Genomic DNA, 24,871 nt, shown 5'->3' with positions numbered 1-24,871 from the left:
GTCCATGCACCTATGAGATGGTGAGTGTGGCGTGCACCCCTTATTCCATCTCCAGACAAACAAACAAATTCAAACTCAGAGCTAAGATCGATCTATACGCCTCTAGTGGCCAAGGTGCTACACAAGCACGAGCTAGAGACGCCGTGAACTTTTATTACGCACTGTCACGATAAGTGTCATGCCGTTGACGCTCAAACGACAAGTCAGACATGCTTGGGTGACAGAGTACAAATACTAACGCCTTATAAATAATTTAAAGGCACCTAAAATTTAATACTAACAGGAACATGCGACCATGAGTATAAATCTGAGGTATGGCATGTTACAACATACTAATAAACAAAAAAAAACAAATACAAACCGACTCTTATAATGTATCACACATCAAACGAAAATAGGTATCGAATCATGAAAATAACACTTTAAGACCGAGACAGTAATCCGTACTACAAAGTAACGGATATGATATAGAGAAATACTATGATGAGGAGACTATAGAATCCGTACCAACGAGTAACGAAAATAAAAGTATACTACGATGAAAGAAAAACAGAATCCGTACCTTAACTCAGCAAGCAAATCATATCAATAACCAACTCGTCCTTAATACGTAAGCGAACCTAAATCCCATGTTATATTTTCAAATAAGTTATGTAGTAAATTATTCGTCTAGTCTATCATTTCGTTAACTTTTTCCGGCGATCAAAAATCCAAATCTAACCCCTTGATGTCACACATTTATTTTAGCACTTAACGTCAAGAAAAAAAATTACCAATATAGAACTTACAAAATAGTCATGAATTACTTCGTTCATCGTTTTCGACATTCTAAATAATATACATATATATATATATATATATATATATATATATAGGGCATGGCTCTATAAAAAAACTCTATCTTTTTTAGAAAACTATGCAAACCCATTGTCATCCATTGATTCCCTTTCATCTAACTTGATCAATGGCTCTCATAATTTTGGTAAGAATTATATTTAAAAGAAATCTTATAATACATATTAGTAAAGGAGAAGGGCATTTAAGGCATTCAAAAATCTGACTTTTCTCTTACACACATCAACTTTATTTCTCTTACACACATGTTATCTCTCTCTCCTCTCTCCTCTCCCCTCTCTCTTCAATCAAGATCATGATGAACACCAAACACAAGTTTCGATCTTCAAGTTCAGATCTACATCGTGTGAAAGAAAAAATGTTTGAAGATTGTTGTTTTAGAGAGAGAACGACGGCAGGAAGAAGGTTTTTAGAGAGATGAATTTTTTTTGTTTTAGAGAGAGAAACAACAATCTTCATCATGTTCATCTATAACACCAAGAACACACATACAAGTGTGTGAGAGAGAAGAAGTTTGAAGTATGTTGTTTTAGAGAGAGAACGATGACATACGCACGAGTGTGTGTGTGAGAAGAAGGTTTGAAGATCTTCTTCGTGTTCATCGGATGGTTATAGATCCGGTAAGTGTTCTTGAAATATCATTTCACACTTGATTTTTTGTTGAAATGGTTATTAATATGTTTTTGTGTGCGGAAAGTGTTTTAGTAATGGTTGTTAATATGATTTTGTATTTTAAATAAATCAAAAACTTTAGGATGAGATTTTGAACGGGTTTTTTTGTTGGTTTGGTTGCTTGTTAGGGGCTTTTGATCTTAACAGTAGCTGTTTTTTTGTTGGTTTGGGTTGCTTGTTTGGGCTTTTGATTTGAACAGTAGCTGTTTGCTTGCTTGATTCACAGACTCAGGCCCATAACATGTGTTAAGCCCCCCCTGTTGGAATGTTATATAACGTGTGTTGATTTACAGAAACAAACCCATAAAGATATTCAATTGACAAGCTGGATAGATGTAGGCGAAGTTAATGCGTGTTCTAGTAATGGTTAATGTTCATGTATTTTAAATAAATCCAAAACTTTATGATGAGATTTTGAACGGGTTTTTTTGTTGGTTTGGTTGCTTGTTTGGGCTTTTGATCTTAGCAATAATTGTTTTTTTGTTGGGTTGCTTGATTTACAGAGACAGACCCATAACATGTGTTAAGCACCTGTTAGAATGATATATAACGTGTGTTGATTTACAGAAACAGATCCATAAAAGATATTCAAATGAGAAGCTGGATGGATGTAGGCGACGTTAATGCGAGGACATTGAATAAGTCACATTCTTTGGAAAAGAAGTCTTCGTTCATTTATAACATGTGTTGGTGGTTCATGCTGTAACAGAACACCATGATGTAACCTGACATGTGTTCATGTATAACATGTGTTAAGCCCCTGTTAGAATGATATATAACGTGTGTTAACCTTTTGTTAATTAAAAAAAAACAAGTAATATCTATTTTATTTTTGTTGATGTTTAAAATATATGATAATGTGGATACTGAGTGTAAAACTTGTACAAGTAATAAATGTACAAGTTAGTATGTAACGTGTAATATGAAACGAGCCATTTATGGTAACACATGTAGTGGTAATTTTGGAATATATAATATGAAATGGGTCATTTGTTTTGCACACTTTGGAATGTGTAACATGTGTTAAGCCTCTGTTATAATATTTTTGTAACCTGACATGTATTCATGTATAAGCTAGTGGTTTACAAAACACCATGATGTGTATATAACGTGTGTTTCCAGAATGTGTTAAGTCCATACCTTTTTAACATCATGTACTAGACAAAACAATAAGAGTCTCACATTACATATTACTAGTAAACAAAAATACGTAGCACTAAGAAAAATGGGGGACGTTTACTATACCCATAACCGTATAACTAATATAACGTGTGTCAAGCCTCTATTATAACGTGTGTTAAGACTTTCAGAATGGATGCATAAACTCCAATAGTAACTTAATAACAGCAAAGTATACCTGCTATAACGTGTGTTAAGCCTCTATTATAACGTGTGTTAAGATTTCAGAATGGATGCATAAACTCCAATAGTAACTTAGTAACAGCAGAAGTACAAACACGGGCGACTCCAATACAAAATGTTTTAAGTCCATACCGTTTTAACATCATGTACTAGACAAAACAATAAGAGTCACACATTACATGTTACTAGTAAACGAAAATACATAGCACTAAGAAATGGTGGAGCTTCCTTTGATAGTCTGCCTTAGCTTTTCAGCGGCTACCTTTGCTGCCTTAGCTTTTCAGCGGCTACACTTGCTTTATTGTTTGGGTCGGCTACCCTGACATGTATTCATGTATAAGCTAGTGGTTTACAAAACACCATGATGTGTATATAACGTGTGTTTCCAAAATGTGTTAAGTCCATACCATTTTAACATCATGTACTAGACAAAACAATAAGAGTCTCACATTACATATTACTAGTAAACGAAAATACGTAGCACTAAGAAAAATGGGGGGCCGTTTACTATACCCATAACCGTATAACTGATATAACGTGTGTCAAGCCTCTATTATAACGTGTGTTAAGACTTTCAGAATGGATACATAAACTCCAATAGTAACTTTATAACAGCAAAGTATACCTGCTATAACGTGTGTTAAGCCTCTATTATAACGTGTGTTAAGACTTCAGAATGGATGCATAAACTCCAATAGTAACTTAGTAACAGCAGAAGTACAAACACGGACGACTCCAACACAAAATATTTTAAGTCCATACCGTTTTAACATTATGTACAAGACAAAACAATAAGAGTCACACATTACATATTACTAGTAAACGAAAATACATAGCACTAAGAAAATGGTGGAGCTTCCTTTGACAGTCTGCCTTAGCTTTTCAGCGGCTACCTTTGCTGCCTTAGCTTTTCAGCGGCTACCCTTGCTTTACTGTTTGGGTCGGTCTTGAAACGGTTTGTAAACATGTGGGTGTGCGTATGCCAGGGAAGTTATAAAAATGTGTTTTCAAGTCACACGTAACACGTGTTATGTTGTACATGGGTTTCATGTCACATGTAACACATGCATGTCCGATAAGTTCAAACTATAACACGTGTTAGTTGTGTTGTGCTGTAACATAAACATGGTCATGATCCTTGAGCATCTGATCTATGTTTGATGAAACCAACGGTCCTGAGAATTGGATCTTATTTCCCTTGTATCCATCACCGTCCTAATAACAAAAAGATAAGATAACCGTTAAGTCGTTAACCAGACATAAATATTAACACATTCATAGCCAGAAAATCTTTTTTCTCAAATAACATAAAAAACAGTTACTATTCAGATCAAAAGCCCTAAACAAAGCAACCAAACCAACAAAAAATAGTTACTATTCAGATCAAAAGCCCAAACAAGCAACCAAACCAAGCAAACAACTTTTTAACACAAAAATAAAAACCTGCAAATTACATAAACATTTACCCCTTTTAAGAACCATTTTAACAAAAAAAATCATGTTTCATCTCTAAAACAGCCATTACACAAAAACCTATTAACAACCATTTTAACAAAAACATCAAGTGTGAAATGATTTTTTAAAATAAAATACTCAAGAGATTGTTGTTTCTCTCTCTAAAACAACAACTTTCTCTCTCTAAAACACTTACCGGATCTAAAACCATACGATAAACACGATGAAAATCTTCAAACTTGCTTCTCTCTGTGTGTTCTTGGTGTTCTTGATAAACATGATGAAGATTGTTGTTTCTTACTCTAGAAATCAGCTTTCAACAAGCATGAGCACAACCGAGATGAAGATGACGACGTGAGATAAAGCATGAACACACCCGAAAATCAGCTTCGAAATAAGCATGAACACACCCGAGATGAACAAGATGAAAATTATTGTTTCTCTCTCCAAAACATTAGCTTTCTCTCTCTATAACACCAAGAACAAGCTTCATCATGTTGGGGATCAGACGATCTGGTGACATTAACTCATGTGTTGTTGGTGGAGTCTACATGGATATTAATGGTGGAAGGAATATATGTTCCAGAGATGAAGTTCGTGGACTCTAATCAAATGTCTTTATTATAAGGTAAAAGATAAAGATGGAGGTTTTGAAAGTACACTAGGAAGTGAGTTGTATAATTATGGTTATCAAATCAAAGGTAGCAAGTAATCTTCTTGGGTAAAGTAAGTTGGAAGTAAAAATACAATTATGCCCTTCTCTACAAATGAAAAATGATTATTTTTATGTACACGTGGATAAATGTGGACCATACATTGGGTTTGCAAAGTTTTCTTAAATTCAAGGGTTTTTCATATAACATTATCATATATATATATATATATATATATATATATATATTACAATAATTGTATAAGACACTGAAATGACAAATATATATAAGAAAATAATCAATCCATTAGTTTTGATGTAGAAAACTATAACTCATCGATTTGATAAAACTTTATTATAACCATCAATATTTAGATTTTGGTAATAACTAATGAATTTATGTAATTACTTATTTACTAAAATAATTAAATGAACAAATATACATATAACATAAATCAACCTATACATACAAACACAAAATGCATAACACAAAACACAATTTCAGACGCATCCCCATACACAAATCAACGTGTACCCACATGCAACATCATGCGCGCACACACATACATGACAAACAAATAACACACACTAACGCACACAAGACGACACACACAACATTACACACACACGCACACCGTACACACACATATATCACACGTACATAATATAAATACACACAACGAACTCTCTTCCTCTATTCGTATTCGCTTGCCAAAATCAAACCAAAAGAAATCCCAAACCCTTGATCGCCGGAACAACCTACCCTTAACCCAAATCGAAAGTCTTAACCAAAAGAAAAAAAAAAGAAATCAACGAACAAAGGTAGTTGGTTCGTCTACTTTGTATATCGGAACGACGAGAGCAAACTCGGTGGCGATCGTGGTGTCGATGGGCAAAGGTGGCGGCTAACAAATGGGCACAAATGGTGGTGTGGTCTGGTGGTCGGATCAGCAGCGACGAGCTTCCGGAGGTTGCGATGGTTGCGGAGGTGAACTTGAACAGAGGATTACACTAGAAACTGATTAAGAGGGCACAAGCGTTTTTTTTTTTTTTTTTTTTTGTAAAAAGAATTGAATATTAGCGATAGCGGTGATCGTATCAAAATTTATTAGGACAACTCGTTTAATAAGGTAACAATTTTATTTGAAATGGAAGGGTATATAGACAAGAGAAACTTGTATGGCAAATTAAGGCAAATTCCTAATTTGTACGAGATGGAAGATTTCCTTATGTCTAGCATCACTATTAGTATATATATTCTTTTCTCATATTTATTTCCAAGGCATTAACAAAGAAATTATTGTTAATCATAAAAAAAAAGAATTATTTACTTAATATTTTATTTATTAGAGTATGTATATTTAAATCTCATTACATGATAAGTTTAGAAAGTAATATATATATACGTTGACCTTCCCTATATATATTATATACCTAATTCTCATAACGTAGTGTATTAGTTGTTGAAACATTGAATAGTTAATTATAATACAAGTAATAGCTAATTTTAATGTATAGTTTTCGGACATGGGATAATATATATTGTTTGTAAAAATTGTGAGAAAATGATACATAGTAATATATGGTTGAGTATAAGAGTTACCATGTCATGCAAACATTTTAGATAGACTGATTACATTTAACCTATCACAAATCTAGTTAGGTTTTTTTTTTATTTTTTTTCTTTGGATATTACAGTTTGTATGATAAATATGATTTGTACCGGAATTACATAATAAAAGTAAAACTGAAATGTAGTATAAAAAAGACCTTGAATTACATCTTTTGGATTTTTTAAAAGTTATTAGGTAACTATAAGCCAAGGCCTTAAAACTGAACAAAACTATTGCACACATGGAAGGTCGTGTTTAAATGGCTTGATGTCCCTTCTTGTTTGGATATTTGGTCGACAAGTATTATTCTTTGGTTGGATTCGTTGAATGTTTTGAATATGAAGCGAAAGCTTATTCGTGGTGTTATTTTAGCATCATAGCGGACGCTTTGGAGATGTCGAAATGAGTCCATTTTTTCACAAGATGCCAGATGGAGAGAACATATTTTTGACATGGTTTTCAGTTATTCCTTTTAGTGATATGTCAATAAGAATAAGAATACGAAATCAAGTTTGAGTTGGGCTATATGGATTCAAAATCCACTTCTTGTTATCTAATGTTTTAGTTGTCTCCATGTAACTTTTGTTTTTTAATAAAAAATTTTGCAGTTAATAAAAAAAAACAAACCAAATTATACGAACGATTTGGTTTCGCTCATAAGATATATATATCTTTTAGCTCTTAGACCGATTATCATACAACAATGGCTTACATTTCAATTCAAGTGTTGTAGGAAGCGTTTGTATATAGTATAAATAAAATAGTTTTATTCAAATTACAATATAGAAAAAGTAAAGGAAAGCAGTACATTATATATGCTTCTACAACTGAAATAAGCAAAATACAATATAAAAATGCAAAACAAAAAACCGTTTTTGGTTGAGTTTGAGTTTCCCAAAAGGAATTGTTTATTTCCCAGGGTACAACAACCCAAGCAGTTGGTACTACTGGGTAAAAATCTAAACCCGGAGGTATACCTTGAACAATAAAAAGTAGAGGAAATAGATTGTTGGATGCTGTGTTGTGTATGTTCCAAGTATATTTCACAACTAACGATCACTTAATATTTATAGCGAAAACTGAGTTGAAACAACACTGACAAAAATTTAATGAAAAATAAATGTCATTAAACGTCTTTAACACATTTTATTATGTTTAAATGTTGATGACCAAAAACGGTTTCAGTATTGAATCATCTGCAGCAGTTGAGGATAAGTGCTTAACCATCAATGATGAGTTGTTGAACTATCAGCATGAGCAGGTGTCACTACTGAACCGTAGTGTTGAAGGCTAATTCACTATTGAGCTCATCAGCATGAACACATTTGAACCCTGGTGGTGTCACTACTGAACTGTAGTGCTTAAGGCTAATATCAGATGTTCCTCAGCCGACCCGACTAGCCCAGACCCGCGCCACTCGAATTAGCTTTCAAAAGCATAAAGGTGGCTCTCAAGTGTGCAAAGTGCGCCCATTCGCCAATGCCTCACGCGTGTGCGAGTTAAGTGTGCAGCGAACCTTTCGCAAAACCACTGGTCAGTGGCTCCATAGAACAATAAGTAAGGAGTGCTCACGTATATAAGCCACTTCATTTTCTTTTCCTCCTCCTTTGGGATAACTCCCACTTTTCCACTCATTTTACATATTCAACTCCCAACTGCGAGCATCAATATATAATTTATCTTTGCTCTGATTTAGACGTGGTGTTGTTGGTTTTAAAGCCCTTACAGTTACAACATAGAATACAAACCCACAAAATAGTACTTATATTAACCAATGTATAATATATGTTTGTACAAAGTTTAAGAAATGTACACATAACATTTAATGAAAATACTCTCATTTTCATTCATTTTGCCAACAAATGTTTCTCATTCAAAACGTAATGAATATAACATTACGTATTTTAGATGAGATGCGATTCTTGCATTTAAATTTCCACAATGGTCCCTAGCTTGCAAACTAGCTTATGTGAATTTTATGTTTAATTTATGTTGTGGTAAATATGTGTTTTAGTTGTGTGTCTAATGTTGGAACATATTGTTGAAAAAGAGCAATTAACTTAATTTTTTTCCTTCTTAAAAATCACTTGTTAAACCTATGTATGATACGGGTCAGTCCACAACGGCAAAACAGCATGATCAGGCCTAATTACGCAACCCAATCAGCTAGGCCCATTTCGAAGTTATGCATTGTTATGCACGTTTAGAATTCTGCACTTTCTCTTTTGCATGCATGTTTCTTTTTTCTTAGGTCCATGACCCCACAATAGGTGATCGTTTGTACTAGTTGATTTGCATCCCACATTAACAACACTCATAACTACACTCAACTTTCTGCCTTAATTGAAGCCACTCATGAGTCATGATCTTGCCACCAAAATCGACACTTTAGCAGTTGCCATCTCTACTACACACTCCAAATCTTCACCCCTCAAACCACAACATTAATTTCTCCTCGTCGCAAAACCAAACGAAGCACAGTCAGCTGAAAATACCTTACCCTTCTTCGATGGTTCGAATCCTCTAGGCTGGATCTTTCCGGCCGAAAATTTCTTCACGTACTACCAAGTGCCACTTGACCAATGTGTTCCGTTAACGGCCTTGTTAGAAGTATAAACTTAATTATGTTTATGTTTATTATGAAACTTATTAATTCGATATGTATTATGACTTATAAACCGAGAGATAAGCGGGTTATATGTTCAAACGGTTTATGGTAGTTATTCCCGCCATAAACAACCGCCAAAACCTCTCATATATATATGTAATATCCGGCATTATGGTCCGGTATCAAGACAGTTTCAATAGTAACCGAAATTGTCCACCAAATCTTTGTTCCTATTCTTATTCATCATCTGCACATTATCAATGTCAAGTATGTTTGTGAATCCAAAAGAAAACGATGCTTCCGCTGATGTAAAAATGGATTTCCAACATAGTGGTATCAGAGCCAAGTCTGATAAACGTGCAGAAATCAAACCCAATTCAACCACTTTACCGTGCCAACACTGCACTGATGAACAAAATGAAAAAATCCGACGAATCCCTCGCACAAAACTCTGTTACTACTGTCATTCTCCAGGCCATCGAATTAACAATTGCAAAGTTAAAGAAAACGATGAAGTGACACAATTGTTGAAGCAGGCAATAAATTCTGGAACGAAAAGGCAAGAAGGAGATGTACACTGCAAGGATGAGATGATCGTTACAGGCACTGAAGGCGGATTATGGTCCGATATATGGTATGTAAATCCGACGTTTGATCATCATTTTAGTGGTAATTTGAATTTATTCAAGAGAGTGAAACATGTGATGGGGGTAGAAACAAAAACTGGGATGAATAACTTCATGTTCATAAGAGGGGTAGGAAATGTAGAAATCAAAACTGAGAATGAAACAATGAGAATACATAGTGTATTCTACTCACCGGATCTAGAACGTAATGTTCTAAGTCTTGATCAATTAACCCTTCAAGGGTTTACGGTTAAGAAATCCGGTGACATGTGCAAGATTTACCCCATGTTTTCAGCCCCGGTTGCAAATACTGTAAGTGAAGTTAGTGGGTTGTCAAAGGAAGAGGAATTAGGATTGTATGAAAAACGAAAATTGCAATCTCTGTGTTCCGTAGACGATGAATTCAAAGAAAACTACTTGAATTCATATTTTGAAACACTAAGTGTTTCAAATGAATACGAGAATGACTGGACCCGTATGATCATTAGAGCACTTGAATTTCATGAATTTACTGATTGTAAAGCACTGCTCGACATGATTGATGATCGGGATTTCATATTCAAATATAAATATGATCTCGAAGTGAAGTTTGAAGAGATGGTAGGCTGGTTCTTAAAAGAAAAGATGGGGATAACATCAAGATCAATTCCTCCTCTGTTAACTGATGGGAGAAAGATAAATTTGCTCGGGTTGTATGTGATGGTTGAGAGGGATGGAGGCTACCGAAGTGTGACTATTGATAACTTATGGCCGGCGATAGCGAAAGATTTAGGCTTTGAGTATCAAGATGGTGACTTTATAAGAGTCATATATGCCATGTATTTGGATGTCTTGATCTACTATTATAAGTTTAAATCTACTGAAGAAAGGGTGCAGATTAAAGAAATGATGGAAGAAGGTGAAACTTCAACGGCAGGCAAGGATAAAGGAAGAAGTAAGAGTGCAGATCCAACACCGGAGGATGCTGCTTCGGAGCACTATGCTCTATATGCCGGAAATAGCTGGGAAGGTTCATGGATTCTGCATAAGAAGCGTCGCCGGTTTGATTTTAATGAAGCAAAGAAAGCAGTGGATGAAGCGAATCAGAGTGTTCAAGCACATGCCGCCAAATATAATCAAGTTTAGGGGGTTGTGTTAGAAGTATAAACTTAATTATGTTTATGTTTATTATGAAACTTATTAATTCGATATGTATTATGACTTATAAACCGAGAGATAAGCGGGTTATATGTTCAAACGGTTTATGGTAGTTATTCCCGCCATAAACAACCGCCAAAACCTCTCATATATATATGTAATATCCGGCATTATGGTCCGGTATCAAGACAGTTTCAATAGTAACCGAAATTGTCCACCAAATCTTTGTTCCTATTCTTATTCATCATCTGCACATTATCAATGTCAAGTATGTCTGTGAATCCAAAAGAAAACGATGCTTCCGCTGATGTAAAAATGGATTTCCAACAGGCCTTTTACTGCGTAGGAGATGCGTTATCATGATACCAACACTTGGAGACCAATAATTCCTTAGGCTCTTGGCCGAAATTTAAACGTGGAATAGAACTCTGGTTTGGCCCGTCAACATACGAAAACCATCAGCGACAATTCAAGCTTCAACAAACCACCACGGTGGTGGCATATCAAACAGAGTTTGAATGCATTAGCAACCGGGTCACCGGTTTATCTCAGAAAGCTCTAAAAAACTGTTTTGTTTCCGGTCTTTGCGCGAATATCGAGGTAGCAATCCTCAAACCATGCCTTATTTCAAGCAAGTGCCCTAGCTAGACTCATGGAGGATAAGTTTACTAATTCTGGTGGGCCATCATTTAAACCAAACCAACAAATTCCTATAAGCCCAATCCACCAACATGGGCGTCCTCGTCGTTTTCCAATAACCCTATTTCATCCACCACAAACTCAAACAATCTGATTACTACGACCAAACCTCCCCTCCCCACGATGCCTTTGATACTTTTGGCTCCCTAGCGCCAGAAGCCATCAACTTCTTGACGAGGGTTCAACGGGTTATCCACAGCAATTGTTCGACCCCAAGGGGCAGGGGTTTGTGTTCGGGAGGTTGGGGTTTGCAATTCAGAAAAGGTTGGCGGCGCAGCTTGTTGCCCGTCTACCTTCTGTTTTGATGTAACTTAACAAGTTTTCTGGTTATATCAATAGATAAATTCTTTGTTTTTTCCTGTACAAAGCGCAGACGTTGTGTTAGGAATATTATGGTTAGCCACACTTGGTCGTTTGACAGCCGACTTTTCAGTTCCAGAAATTTGCCTCATCTCTTAATCTCCTAACCAAACCAGCGCAACCATTGAGCGTTATGGTAAGAAAAAGCCAACACATTCACTGTTCAAGTTATCACCCAGACGTTCCGGTAATGTTACAAAAATCCAAATTCGGGATTACTTCAACAACGACCCCGACCCGAGCGATAAGAAGCTGGTGCAACAAGTTACGGCTGATCCAAGTTCATTTCCACACCATGTTTGACAAAATGGGTTGATTTATATTCACAGTAAATTTTTTGTTCCACCCATCGCAAATCTTCGTGACCGACCGACTACAAGCACAATTTTCTAATGTTATTTGGGTTGTCGTAGACTGCTTATTAAAATTTTATAATGTTATTTCATTACCGACTCACTACACGACTGTTTATATTGCTTCGATTTTCATGTGAGAAAGTTATTGATTACACAGTTTACCTAATACCATTGTTTCGGATCGCAGTCCAATTTTTATGAGACGGTCTTGGAAAGAATTATCAAACAATGGGAGCCAAACTGTTGCAGTCAAGCGCGTATAAACGAATGGACAAACGGAGGTCGTGAATCGTTGTTTAGAAGCATATTTAAGAGCATTTGTGTTTAAGGAACCAAAAGCATGGGAAAGATACTTGTACATGGCTGAATTTTCATATAACACCAATCATCATTCAGTTATTGGTATCCATTCTTCATTGACATTGAGGACAATATTGTCGAATCTCAGGAGGGGAGCAATTTTATGGGCAGTCCACAACAGCAGAGCAACATGATCAGGCCCAATCAACAATGCCCAGACGCCAGATTGTCAAGCCCAGGAAACTACAAAACCAAAGCCCATTTCGAAGTTCTGCTTAAATACAATGCAAACTACCTAAATACAATGCACGTTTACATATTTTTAGGTAATTTGCATTGTATTTAAGTTGTTTATTTTGGAATTAATTGTGATCCTTTCTTTTCCTAAATTTCTTTGAGCCTCACCCGCTCTAAGGGTGTATCAATGTATTTAGATCATTATCTATGCCTTCTGATAGTATTTGTGGGCTTTAAAGAGTGCAAACATCAAAGCCTTATTTCCCTTTTTATCATTAAAACGTTTTCGTAGGAAAATTTAAGTAGAATGGCAGGTAAAGGGCAATAAGTTGTGTGTCGGAATCCTCTTTTGAATAGCAAATCCGATCCTACCAAAAACAAAACATTAATTCTTTTACATCGAGAAATTACTATGGACAACCCTGCATTCTGTGCAAGAAAAATTTTGATCACTATATAATATATTTCAGTGAATAATAATTCACCAGTTAAACATATTTATTTAGATTGCAGAGCCCAAGGCCCAGTTTGCTCAAGGATGAGCCTCACCCATACCGAGTAGCCTTAGCCACCTGAACCCTTCTTCATTCTTGTATATAAGTTCGCCCATAGTTTATTTAATGCGTTCACTCTAGACTATTTATATAAAAATTTCGAACCTCAGTGGGTTCCGGTGAACCTGTCCCAACTTATGTAGGTCCGCCATGCGAACGCTCCCTCTCTTGGCACGTAAACACTGCCATCTCTTCATCTCCACCACGAATGGATCCAAAAATGACCCATTAACGATGACGTAACATTTCTCTTATTTCAATCACATACACTGATATATGATAAGTTAAGCCATGAGAATATGAACCACCACACACTTAAATCATGCAGATATTTAATTTCTGAAAATAAATGAAAACCAGAACATATCAGTTAAACATTTAAACATTAAAATGTCTGAACATGTGTGCAAACGTTTAACAAAAGTGGACAATCAATCAACTTGGGGTCCTTAATAGTTATCATCTTGGCAAGCGTACTAGTCGCAACGATACAACCCAAAGTGGTTTTCTTTTCTTTACACTCTCTCGTTCCCTATCGTATGTATTATCTATCAATTATGTGCATATTGGGCTCACGTGTACCCACATCCTTCAATAATTGACACATGGGGCTGGAATATACTTGGAGATTTCTGTCCTATTGTCATTGTCATAATTGTAAGGTCATGTTTCTTTCTAAATGAGATTATAAAACTTTATAGTCATCCTAAATGTTTAAAGCAAAAAAGAATGTAGTATATAACAAGATTATTTGTTTAATGTAATGAGATGAATTTTACTTATTATTTTATAATGAAAAATAAGAGAGTAAACAAGAGATCAAGGAGTGGGAGTGATAGATAGAGTAGTAGGACAATGTGTTATCGAGTTTCCTTAAGGAGATAAAAGAAATGGAAACTGAGAAAAAAAATATCGAGTTTCTTTATACATATATATATACACACACGTAAGCTAAATTGGTGCCCAACGATTCCAATCAAAAACTTGATAGTCTACACTCCAGATTGTTGAGTTCTTAGATAAGTAATTATAAATATGAAACGTGGGGCTAGCACTCTTCTTAAAAGCACGTCCCTTAAATTGCAAAGGAGAATTTGGAATAATTAATGTGGATAAAGTAAAGGTAGCATTTGTTGTTCAAAAAGAGTTAAAAATATATGGGTGTGTTTAAATAAAAAGTTGGTTTTGTTTAACTAGGCTAAGGGGAGACGGTATGGATTGTTTGAGTTACTTCGGTGACTCCTTTCATCGATCAGTGAACCACCCCCATTTGTTTGAGTCACTGATTGTTTGAATGTTTTTGGTGTATAGTCACCGATGCGGGAAGAGGAGGGAAGGAGGAGGGAGAGGGGTTTAATGGTGGGTTTCAACCTCTTTCAACCAATCACAATTTTTTTTAATTCTTTATCACCACTAGGTGTTTGAACCATACCCTTTGATTGAGTGCAAAATGGGGAATGGAATGGGGACTTGACATGGCATGCTATTATTGGGTAGAGAATAACTCAAACACCCTAGAGTGATTGAACTATACACTCCTAAGAAAAAATCTCGAACCTTACATTTCATTCTTAAACTGATCTAAGATAAAAATATAGAAAACACGGGTGTAGCTACTTATGCTAACTATTTCTTTTCATTCTTAAACTGATGGCTAAGATAAAAATATAGAAAAAAGGGGTGTAGCTACTTATGCTAACTATTTCTTAATTCCTACTCATTTATTTTAAAGTTCACAATTATTTATACGACATTATCTTTTTAAATACATAATAAAATCAAGCATTTTTTATCTTTAATTTAAATTGTTAATAAAAATGACAACTAAAAATCCCAAAATTGGTGTCATCTTTTTATGTTGTATAATATTTGTTTGCTGGTTTTTTTTTTTTTTTTACTGGATTTTTGTTCAACTTTTTTTTTGTGTTGAATTTATTGTATTGTATCTTTTCTGTTACAGTTTTTTTATATTAGATTTTTTTTGTTGTATTTTGAAAAAAAGAAAGAGGTGAGAGGTTGTGTTTTAAGATCAAAATGTCCTTTAATCATAGTTATCACAAGTGCCACACGCCATATCTACAATCTTCTTAGGCTACATAAGCAAGACAACTTTTGAAAGGATCTTTCCCACACAAATATATAACCAGTCCCTAAAAATGTGGTTCCTAAAAATGACCAAATAACATCTTTTCTTAATCAAGTTACCAATTTCTACAACCTGTCGCTAATTTTGGTAGGTATCCCCAAATCCACAATATTCTCTCTAGTTGAGATATAAATAACTTCCTCTTATTTGGAACATACATAAGCAAATATCCAAGATCCAGCATCTAGTCAGAATTTACAACATATGTAGACTCTTTATCTTTAAGTCTCTTTATCTTTAAGTTTTTGTGACCCATCTGCCTCTTATTTGGAACATACTTTAAGACCTTTAAATCCTTTAATCATTTTTAAGGAATCTAACATGAACTCCCATGATTAATCGCTAAGATAAGTTAAAAAGGAACCATTTGAATAAGATCATAGATTTTTTAGAACAACTACTTTAACTAACCACAAGCAAAACAAGCTAGCATAGCAAGGTTGCTTAAAAACTAGACACAAACAAAGAAGATATATAGATGAATTACTAATTTTAAGAGAACCAATGCAATCTTATAGGTGTGGTTATCACCTTTTGGCCGTGCTTAAGGTGTGAGAAGGTTTTCGGTTTTTACCACAAGATTATATCTTAACTAACAGGGTCAATCCTGAGAATTCAGATGCATTGTCTAAGCCCAAAGAAATGTGCCCCTTAGGACTTAACAAAACAGCTAATGTAAACTATTTATTTTGCAACTCATTGTTGTTGTTGTTGTTATTATTATTATTATTATTTTGAAATTAAAATGTGTATTGGTCTAATACATGATTGGCTAAAGTTATAAATTTTGAGATTGTAAGTTTTAAATGGTCTAAGATATAAGTTTTGTGTTTTATATGAGTTTTTGATATATATATATATATATAGTGGAGAATTCAAATGAGAAGAAACCTTTTTTAAGAAAAAAAAAAAGAAGAAATTTCAACCAATAAAAATGATTCATTTTACTTCATTTAATATAAGGATTTAATGTTACTATAAGGGTAATATGGTAAAACTACAAAGATCATTAATTAGTAGTATTCCTCTTTAATAGGTAACTACATTAAAATTTGTAACTTATCTTCAAAATATATATTTTTTTCAAAAAAATAAAATCAAATAATTTAGAGTGTAGGATAAATTACAATGTGTATATAATAAATTACGGGTTGTGTAGGATAAATTTCAACATGTGTAGGGTGAAAAGTGTGAGGACAGTGATAAGTGTGAGAACAGTGATAACGGATCCTGGCCCAACACGTGGCAGGGGCCTAATTGTTATGCGGGGGTACGATTGTCCTTTTATACGTTCCCTCCTTATTCGCGTTATAAATTTCTTTCAAATTAAAACTCCAAAGATTTATTGTTAGTTGTTACCTCCTTTGCAAGCTTTCTCAGATCTATGGCGTTTAACGTGGATTCTGTTCGACAAAGTAAAATTCGTTGGCGTTTTCTATTTTCGTTCCAGCAAATCATGCAATATATATGGCATTTTGTTCTTTTATCATTGTTCTATGGCGTTTTTTTTTTTTTTTTGTATTATTATTTTTATAATGTGTTGTAGATTTTCATTAGCATTATTTCAATTATGCAATTTAATCGCGTTTTAATTGATATTTAAATAATTATTAAGAACTGCAATTGGAGTTTTCAATAATAATTTTAATTGTTATTTACGTTCTAGTGTATTTCTTATGTTTTTATGATCATTGGCGTTTTTCATCTATTTGATTAGTTTTGAATTTTATTTAGTAGTATTTGTGAACATCAGTTATTATTATTTTGTTAATTTGTGTAAACATTAGTTTTGTTAATTATGGCGTTTTCATTATGATGTTATATTTTGTTGATTATTCATCTCATGGCTTTTTTATCATGTCGTTTTTAAATTATGTGTTTATTATGTCTTGTTTATTATTCATTTAATGGCGTTTTAATGTATAATGTTATTACGAGACATCACTGTGTTTTTCTAATTTTTCTGTTCCTCACTGTGTTTTCTCGGACGAAGTCTCTTCCTCGAGTCAAAGGCTTTGCCCCAAAACTGGATTACCATTTATCATTCCTGACGTCAGTGAAGAATTAAAGCCCACAAAGGACATGGTATTCTCAAGCCTTGATGATTGTTATTCAATGTATGTTAAGTATGCCAAGGAGTGTGGGTTTTCAGTCAGGAAAGGGACTACAAAGACAAACTTTAAAGGTGTCTTACATACTAAATATTACTTGTGTACGAGATCTGGGTTATACAAGGACAAGAAGGTTGATACGTTGGACCCCAATCAAAAGGAGCGAGTAGTGCGATCCAACTTTTCAAAGAGGACTGATTATGGTGCACTGTTATGTGTACTTTTGGAGGCTGGATCATGGAAGGTGTATAAGTTTGTCGAAGAGCAAAATCATGAACTTGTTGAACGTCACGATAAGCATTTTCTTCCAACTGAACGACACCTCACTCAGCTACTGTAACACCTCGAAATTTTGTGTCCAATAAGGTATTGACACGTGTCTTGAGTTTACACGTGGCGTATAATATTAATAAAGGACTAATGATTGACAAACCTTGAAAGTATGTAAATTCGAGGGTTATAAATGTCAATTAAGGGTAAGTATACGGTATAGTAACCCTAAACGATGCTCGTACCTTCAAACGAATAAATCATGGAACGTACGGAAGCGAAACGCGGAAGAAAGTGAGAGATTACAAACTGCAGGGGTTAACTGTGTCAACATGTGTAATTATACCTCTGAGTGACCCTTTGACATACCCGAAGCTTTGTAAACAGTCAAATACGCTCACTAGAATGAACTATATAAATACCGCGAAGTTCCGTTTTAAAACGAGAAAGTTATGATCAAATTCGTGAGCGAGGGGTTAAAAGCGTCAACAATATAAATTAAAGCTTTTCGGATAATAATCGAACTAGCCGGGGGCTTAACTGTACGAATAAAAGACCCGGGGCCTTAATTGTAATTAACCGAGAGCCAAATCGCAAAGTTACCCCTTCAAACCCGAAAGGTCAGGTTATTAATTACCAAAGATTTTATTAATCATTTCAAAAGATTTAAAAAGATTTAAAAACCAACCCTTACGGACCATAAAGGTCCTGCCTTACGGACCGTAAGGGGGTGAATGATTAAATTAGATCCGCCACTGGCTTACGGACCGCAGGGCCCAAGCCATACGGTCCGTAAGCGATGCCCAGCGACAGAAAATTGGCTGTTGGCTGTTTAAAGCGGTAAAACAATTAAGTATGGGTTTCTCAGAGTTATGGGCGCCCCCTACTCGACCCATAGCACCTTAGGACACCTGCCATTGATCCATACTCAATTGTAGGGTGTGTTGTAATGATCTAAAGGCTCCTTATGCACTATAAAAGGCCATGTATAGTCACAACTAAGAACACACTTCAAAACACACCTTCTGCTCTCTCCAAAGTGTTCTTCTCTAGTTCTAAGTCTTACATCAAGTCTCTGTAAGTATGCCAAACCTTCTATGGCTTTGTTTTTGCTTAGTTTAGCCTAAAAGTCAATCCGTCGTAACTAACGATTGACTTTGCAATAATTCATGAACGGTCCAGTGAATTGTCGAATCAAAAGTAGTTATGTGTTGGTATTTATGTGGGTAATAAACCTCTAAAAGGGTTCTCCCTGATCGCCACTCTAACTAGTTCAAATGTCGAGTCAAACGTATGCTTAAAAAGTCAACAGAAAGCCGTTTCGCGATTTTGTACATAATCTGTAATGTATATGCTATGAAACCTATTTGAACACTCATAAAACGTGATATTAAGTATATTAACTTGTCTAAGCTCGTTTGATTCGGCCATTTGCCATATTGACCCGGTTCGGAGCCGAAAGTCGCAAAAGTTTGACTTTTGCTTTGACTTCAGTTCTGACCCGTGTTAGTACAATGTAGATATGCCATAGGACTCTCTTAGGACCAGGTCACGTGATGGTATCACCCTCTGTGACCGGTTCGTTGTTTGTCCGAGTCTTTTACGCATTTCCGTTAATTACTTAAAAGTTGACCGTAACGCCCTTTTTAAAATAAAACGAGTATTTCGGACACGTGAAGGGACCATAACCTTGCTTACTAAATTCTAAGCATGTCCCTAAAGTTTCACGCCAATCCGAGGTCTAGAATGGGAGTTATGCTAAATAGCGCATTATAAGAAACTTTTGTAATAAACGGCGCAATTAGCATAACGCCTACCTAAACCAAGATTTCGTCACCAAAACTTTTACCCACTGTAGTAAAATAATATTTTGGAATTTTTAAAGATTTTTAATTAATTTTAACCAGCTCATAACCTGCGGTTATGGCTACGGTTCGGTAAATACCGAATATGCCCTTTTCGGCCAAAACTCGAGTTCTACAAGGTCTTTTGACCCGATTCCAGTGGCTACTGATTTTAAATAATAAATAAGATATTTTAGACTTATTAAACTGATCAGGAAACTCAGGTTTCCTGTAGAACTCAGAAATCCCTTTAAAAGTCTTTAAAATGACCGGAAAACCCCTACGGGGCGTATAATGAACTAAAACTCGTTACGGGCATTATGGAAGGTATCCTACTGATACCACAACCTCTTTAAAGTATATTGACTTAGGAAAACAGTGTAGGACTCCTACGGTTACCCGTTGCGCCTATTGCGCGCACGGTTCGGCTTATGTAACTAGTTTACATAAATTAGCCGATACGGGTCAAACCATATCATTTTGACCCCAAGATTCAGAGTGTGAATATTAAACCCGTATAAAACAAGTCTCCGAACTTGTTGGGTCAGAATCACATTCCATTCTCGGTTTTCGCCTTTCACGCGATTAAACCGTATCTATCCCTCGAAACTAACTGGTCTAGGCTACGGCTAATATAAAGACCCGTTAGGATTCTAATAGGTTATTTTAAAACCTTCGTTCCAGAATAAGGAGCCCCAGTAAAAGATATCTGTGATTTAACTGATTAAGGACAATACTTGCAAAGGTAAATACTTTTAACTTATTTTCTCTTATACGGGCTTGGGTTACGGTGTATAAAATACCGCTTGATTGAGCATCAAATCTTCCATCGCTTAGGTGGTTAATTGAATAATTTGATCGGCTCATTTAAACAGTCTTGTTACTTAAAAGCCTTTGGGGGGTTAATGACCATGTCCCGGATATCCTTGGCATCATTTTACGAAATGGCCACGACCTCGACACCCGGGTGTAGGCGTACACCCGGTATGATGTCTATACTATTAAAAGACGTAGCCGATGGTTTACCCGCCTCGGTTTTACGCAAATGTGGTGTGTCTATTGATCTTTAACCCGGACAGGATCCGGGCTACTGAACGCATAGAAGGAACATGTAATTCGTTCACAAGATTATAATTTTAAATAATTCTCCCAAGTTATAAAAGAATTTGTGCCTCGTGCATTCAAATCAATTTTAATAAACATTTTTCAAAAGTGTCGGTTGAATGTATTTACCGGTGTAAACTGACGTATTTTCCCAAAAAGATTAAGTGCAGGTACTACACGTAATCGGCTGGCAATAGCTCCTTAGCATCTTAAGAAGTCTCGCAAGCTTGATGTCTTATCTGTTGAACAACATTTTTATTTATCTTGATCCCTCCTGTGGATAATATTCAACTACTTGTGATACATTTGATATTACAGTAAATGGTTGAATTATATTTATCTTTATGCTTCCGCTGTGCATTTATATATTGTGGTTTGACTATATTGTTGCCAACTACGTCACGGTAATCCCTCACCGGGCCCACCGGTGATACACGTGGAAATCGGGGTGTGACAGCTACAGAAGCATGTTATACACAGTATGTCTAAGCTGAATTTGGGTCCCGTCAAGGCGTTTAATGTTATGAAGACTTGTTTTGGCGGTTTTGAAGACGTGGGTGCAAGTAAAGTTGAATTTAAGAACTATAAGAGGCAAATTAACTTGTTTATAGGGGAATATGACGCCGATATGGTTGTGAGACATTTGAATGAAAAAAACATTCCCAGCCTAATTTCTCGTATGATTACATCACAGACGAAGAGAATCGTTTGAAGGGTCTTTTTTGGTGTGACGATCAAGCAAAACGTAATTACCACGTGTTTGGTGATGTGATTTCGTTTGACGCCACGTATCCTTCCAACAAGTAATATTTTATAATTCAACTTCTTCTGTTTTTGGCGTTTTATTAATTTACATTCAATGGCGTTTTATTATTTTACATGCAATGGCGTTTTATTAGTTTACATGCAATGGCGTTTTATTAGTTTACATTCAATGGCGTTTTATTATTGTTTCAGTTCTCATGGTGTTTTCATATATGCAGATACTCTATGGTGTTTGTACCGTTAACTGGTATAGACAATCATCACTGCAATGTTACATTTGGTGCAGCTTTATTGGCGTCGGAAACTGCTGATACATATATTTGGTTGTTAAGAGTTTTTCTAAAAGTTGTTGGTTCTCAACCAAAAGTTGTTGTCACTGACCAAGATCCAGCGATGAAGAAGGCTATTTCTGTTGTATTTGTTGATAGGAGGCATCGGTTATGCATGTGGCATGTGATGCATAAACTTTCTCTGAAGGTTGTTATGCTTTGTTTACCTTTGGCGTTTTAGGATACACTGCGTTTTAAATTACATGGCGTTCTTTACCTTGTTAGTGTTTTTTTAATTAAGTTTTGTCATTGTTTTTTTTATTTATGCATGGCGTTTTTGTGTTATATATAGGTTGGTGTTAGGCTATGCAATTCCACCAATTTTAAAGAACGTATTTGTGGTGTTGTGTGGACGGATATTCTCACACCTGAAGAGCTTGAATCAGAATGGGAAGCGGTTATCGCAGAGTTCAATTTAGAAGATAATGACTGGTTATCTGATATTTTTGCACTTAGGGAATCTTGGATCCCTGCATACAATAGAATGGAGCAGATGTCTGGTCTTATGCGAACGACATCCAGGTCGGAGAGTGAGAATCATTTTTTTTGTCAAGTGTGCAATTCGAAAGCTACTCTTGTTGATTTCATGACGCATTACGAGACTTCAATAGAAGCACAGCCTCATACACATCTTAAAAATGATCATGAATCTCGATACAAAAAACCCAAGTTGAAGAGTAGTTACAAATTGTTGGAAGGGCAAGCTGTTGACATATACACAAAAAGTATTTTTTGTGACACTCAAGCTGAGCTTATTGGAGTTGTGGATTGCATAAATCAACGTTACGAAGATCAGCCTGATGGGTTTGTTAAGTATTACGTAAATGACTTCCAACAGCCTTGTACATCCTTATTTGAGGTAAATAATGGCGTTTTGGTTTTTATGGCGTTTTCTGTTAATGGCGTTTTATCATATGCAATGTGTTTTTTTTTACTTTTTAGACAAACATTCTATGCATGGCGTTATAGAGATATTGTTTTTTGGTGTTTTTCAGGTAATGTTCCATAAGTCTGATTGCACATGCGGTTGCTCATGCAGGCGTTTTGAACAGTCTGGTTTGCTATGTAGACATATATTCTATGTTTTGAGAATTATGGACATTAGGGAATTTCCAAAACAATACATTCTGAATAGATGGCGCAAAGAGGCTTCCCCAAACTGCTCTCCTGAATTCTCAATTAGTCGTGAATATATGACCGAGCTTGATCCTGATGTGCAAAGTATGATGCGAGATATTATTTTTTCAACCGAATACATTTTGAACCGTTTATCTGGTAATAAAGAGGAGCTATCCTTATACAAGGATCATGTTCAATCTTATATGAAGAAGGTTCAAGATATGCAGATTGTTGCTCCTCCCGCTAGTTCTAGGGATAGATTTGCCGAGATAGCCGGTCAATATAAATACGACAAGAATCCGATTAGAGTCCCTGTAGGGTATAAATCCAAAGGTTCTGGTTCTCGGAAGCGCCTGGAATCTAAACAGGAGATAGCAATCGATAAACAGAAATCAAAGTCGAAACCCGGGGCCAAAGAAAGAGAGTGTCAGAACTGCAAAGGCTATGGACACTACGCATCGACATGCAAGCATGCCGTAATTAAAAGAAGATCGACAAGGTCTTCGAGAGCCAGTGAAGAGTAGTTTGGCATTTTGTATTTTTCATTCTAACAGAACACACACAGATGGTCTTCGAGATCCAGTGTAGAGTAGTTTGGCGTTTTATATATTCAATCCTATAGAACACAGACAGATCTCAGTTTGGCGTTTTAAATCTTTTTTTTTTTTTTGCATCTTTTTTCTTTTTTCTTCCTATTTGTTCATAACATGCTACTTCGAAGTTAAATAACAAACAATATAAGATTGGGCAAGGAAATCAAACGCAAAAAAAAAAAAAAAAAAAAAAAAAACAATAACGCCACTAAATAAAACTACCATAAACTTCTAATTTTGGTCGTGCTAAACTCAATAATGTTTTGCTGAACGAAATGGATAACATTGTTAATCCTCAGTCAAGAAAGATGTGTAACAATGTTAACCATCCCGTTTAGCTAAACTTTATTGAGAACAAAAACTGAATCTCCATGAAATGGCCTTTTTGAAGTTTTGTGGTTTTTGTATGTTTTGGCGTTTATATTGAGGATCTTGCTCATTACATAGAGCAAAAGTTTATTGAGAAAATAGTGTATATCAAAGAAACATGGATTGGAATATTTGATATTTTGGTTTTTTTTGGCGTTTATAAGATGAATGGTATAGAGGAAAATATAGGTTTTTGGGGTTTTGGTGTGGATTTTAGTAGTTCTGAGAGTTTGTTTATATAGAAAGTTTTTGGCGCGTTGCGCGATTTTTATTACAGTAAAGCTAGTAATTAAGTTCTGTCGTTTCAGTACTATTTGTTCAGCTTTATCGGTTAAAAACAAAGTTTGGCGTTTTATATCTATGGTGTTATATTATGATGAAGTGTGCTATGTGTGTTGAGGCGGGATTTTAATAGCGTGAGTTTGACGTTTTATGTTAAGTCAAAAGACCCTTTTACCCTTAATGAAGCGCGCCAAATTAATAAAAGTGATTTTATTTACGAAAACGCCACCGCGTCATCTAGTTCATAGATTGTTTTGATCTGACGATCCATAAGCGCTCTCTCCGTTCTAACACTTTTGAGCTTTTTCTCTAAATCCAGACCCTATATATATATATATATATATATATATATATATATATATATATATATATATATAGGGTCAGTATTTAGGGAAAACGGTGAAAAGTGTGAGAACGGTGAGAACGATTTTGGTGTTAACATGTGACATTGAT

At 35.3% G+C, this 24,871-nt stretch overlaps 1 protein-coding gene across 1 annotated transcript; it reads left to right on the top strand.

Moving 5' to 3' along the window:
* The first annotated feature begins 17,714 nt into the window (after positions 1-17,714).
* On the top strand, positions 17,715-23,698 carry LOC110920118 (protein FAR1-RELATED SEQUENCE 2-like). The gene is made up of 5 exons (XM_035985676.1): positions 17,715-18,079; positions 21,945-22,203; positions 22,348-22,897; positions 22,998-23,050; positions 23,387-23,698. The coding sequence occupies exons 1-5, from the start codon at positions 17,715-17,717 to the stop codon at positions 23,696-23,698; spliced, it is 1,539 nt and encodes a 512-aa protein (XP_035841569.1).
* The last annotated feature ends 1,173 nt before the right edge of the window (positions 23,699-24,871 follow it).

This window comes from Helianthus annuus, chromosome 16, assembly GCF_002127325.2.
Source record: "Helianthus annuus cultivar XRQ/B chromosome 16, HanXRQr2.0-SUNRISE, whole genome shotgun sequence".
Classification (NCBI taxonomy): Eukaryota; Viridiplantae; Streptophyta; class Magnoliopsida; order Asterales; family Asteraceae; genus Helianthus; species Helianthus annuus.
This window is presented reverse-complemented; position numbering and strand designations above follow the sequence as displayed.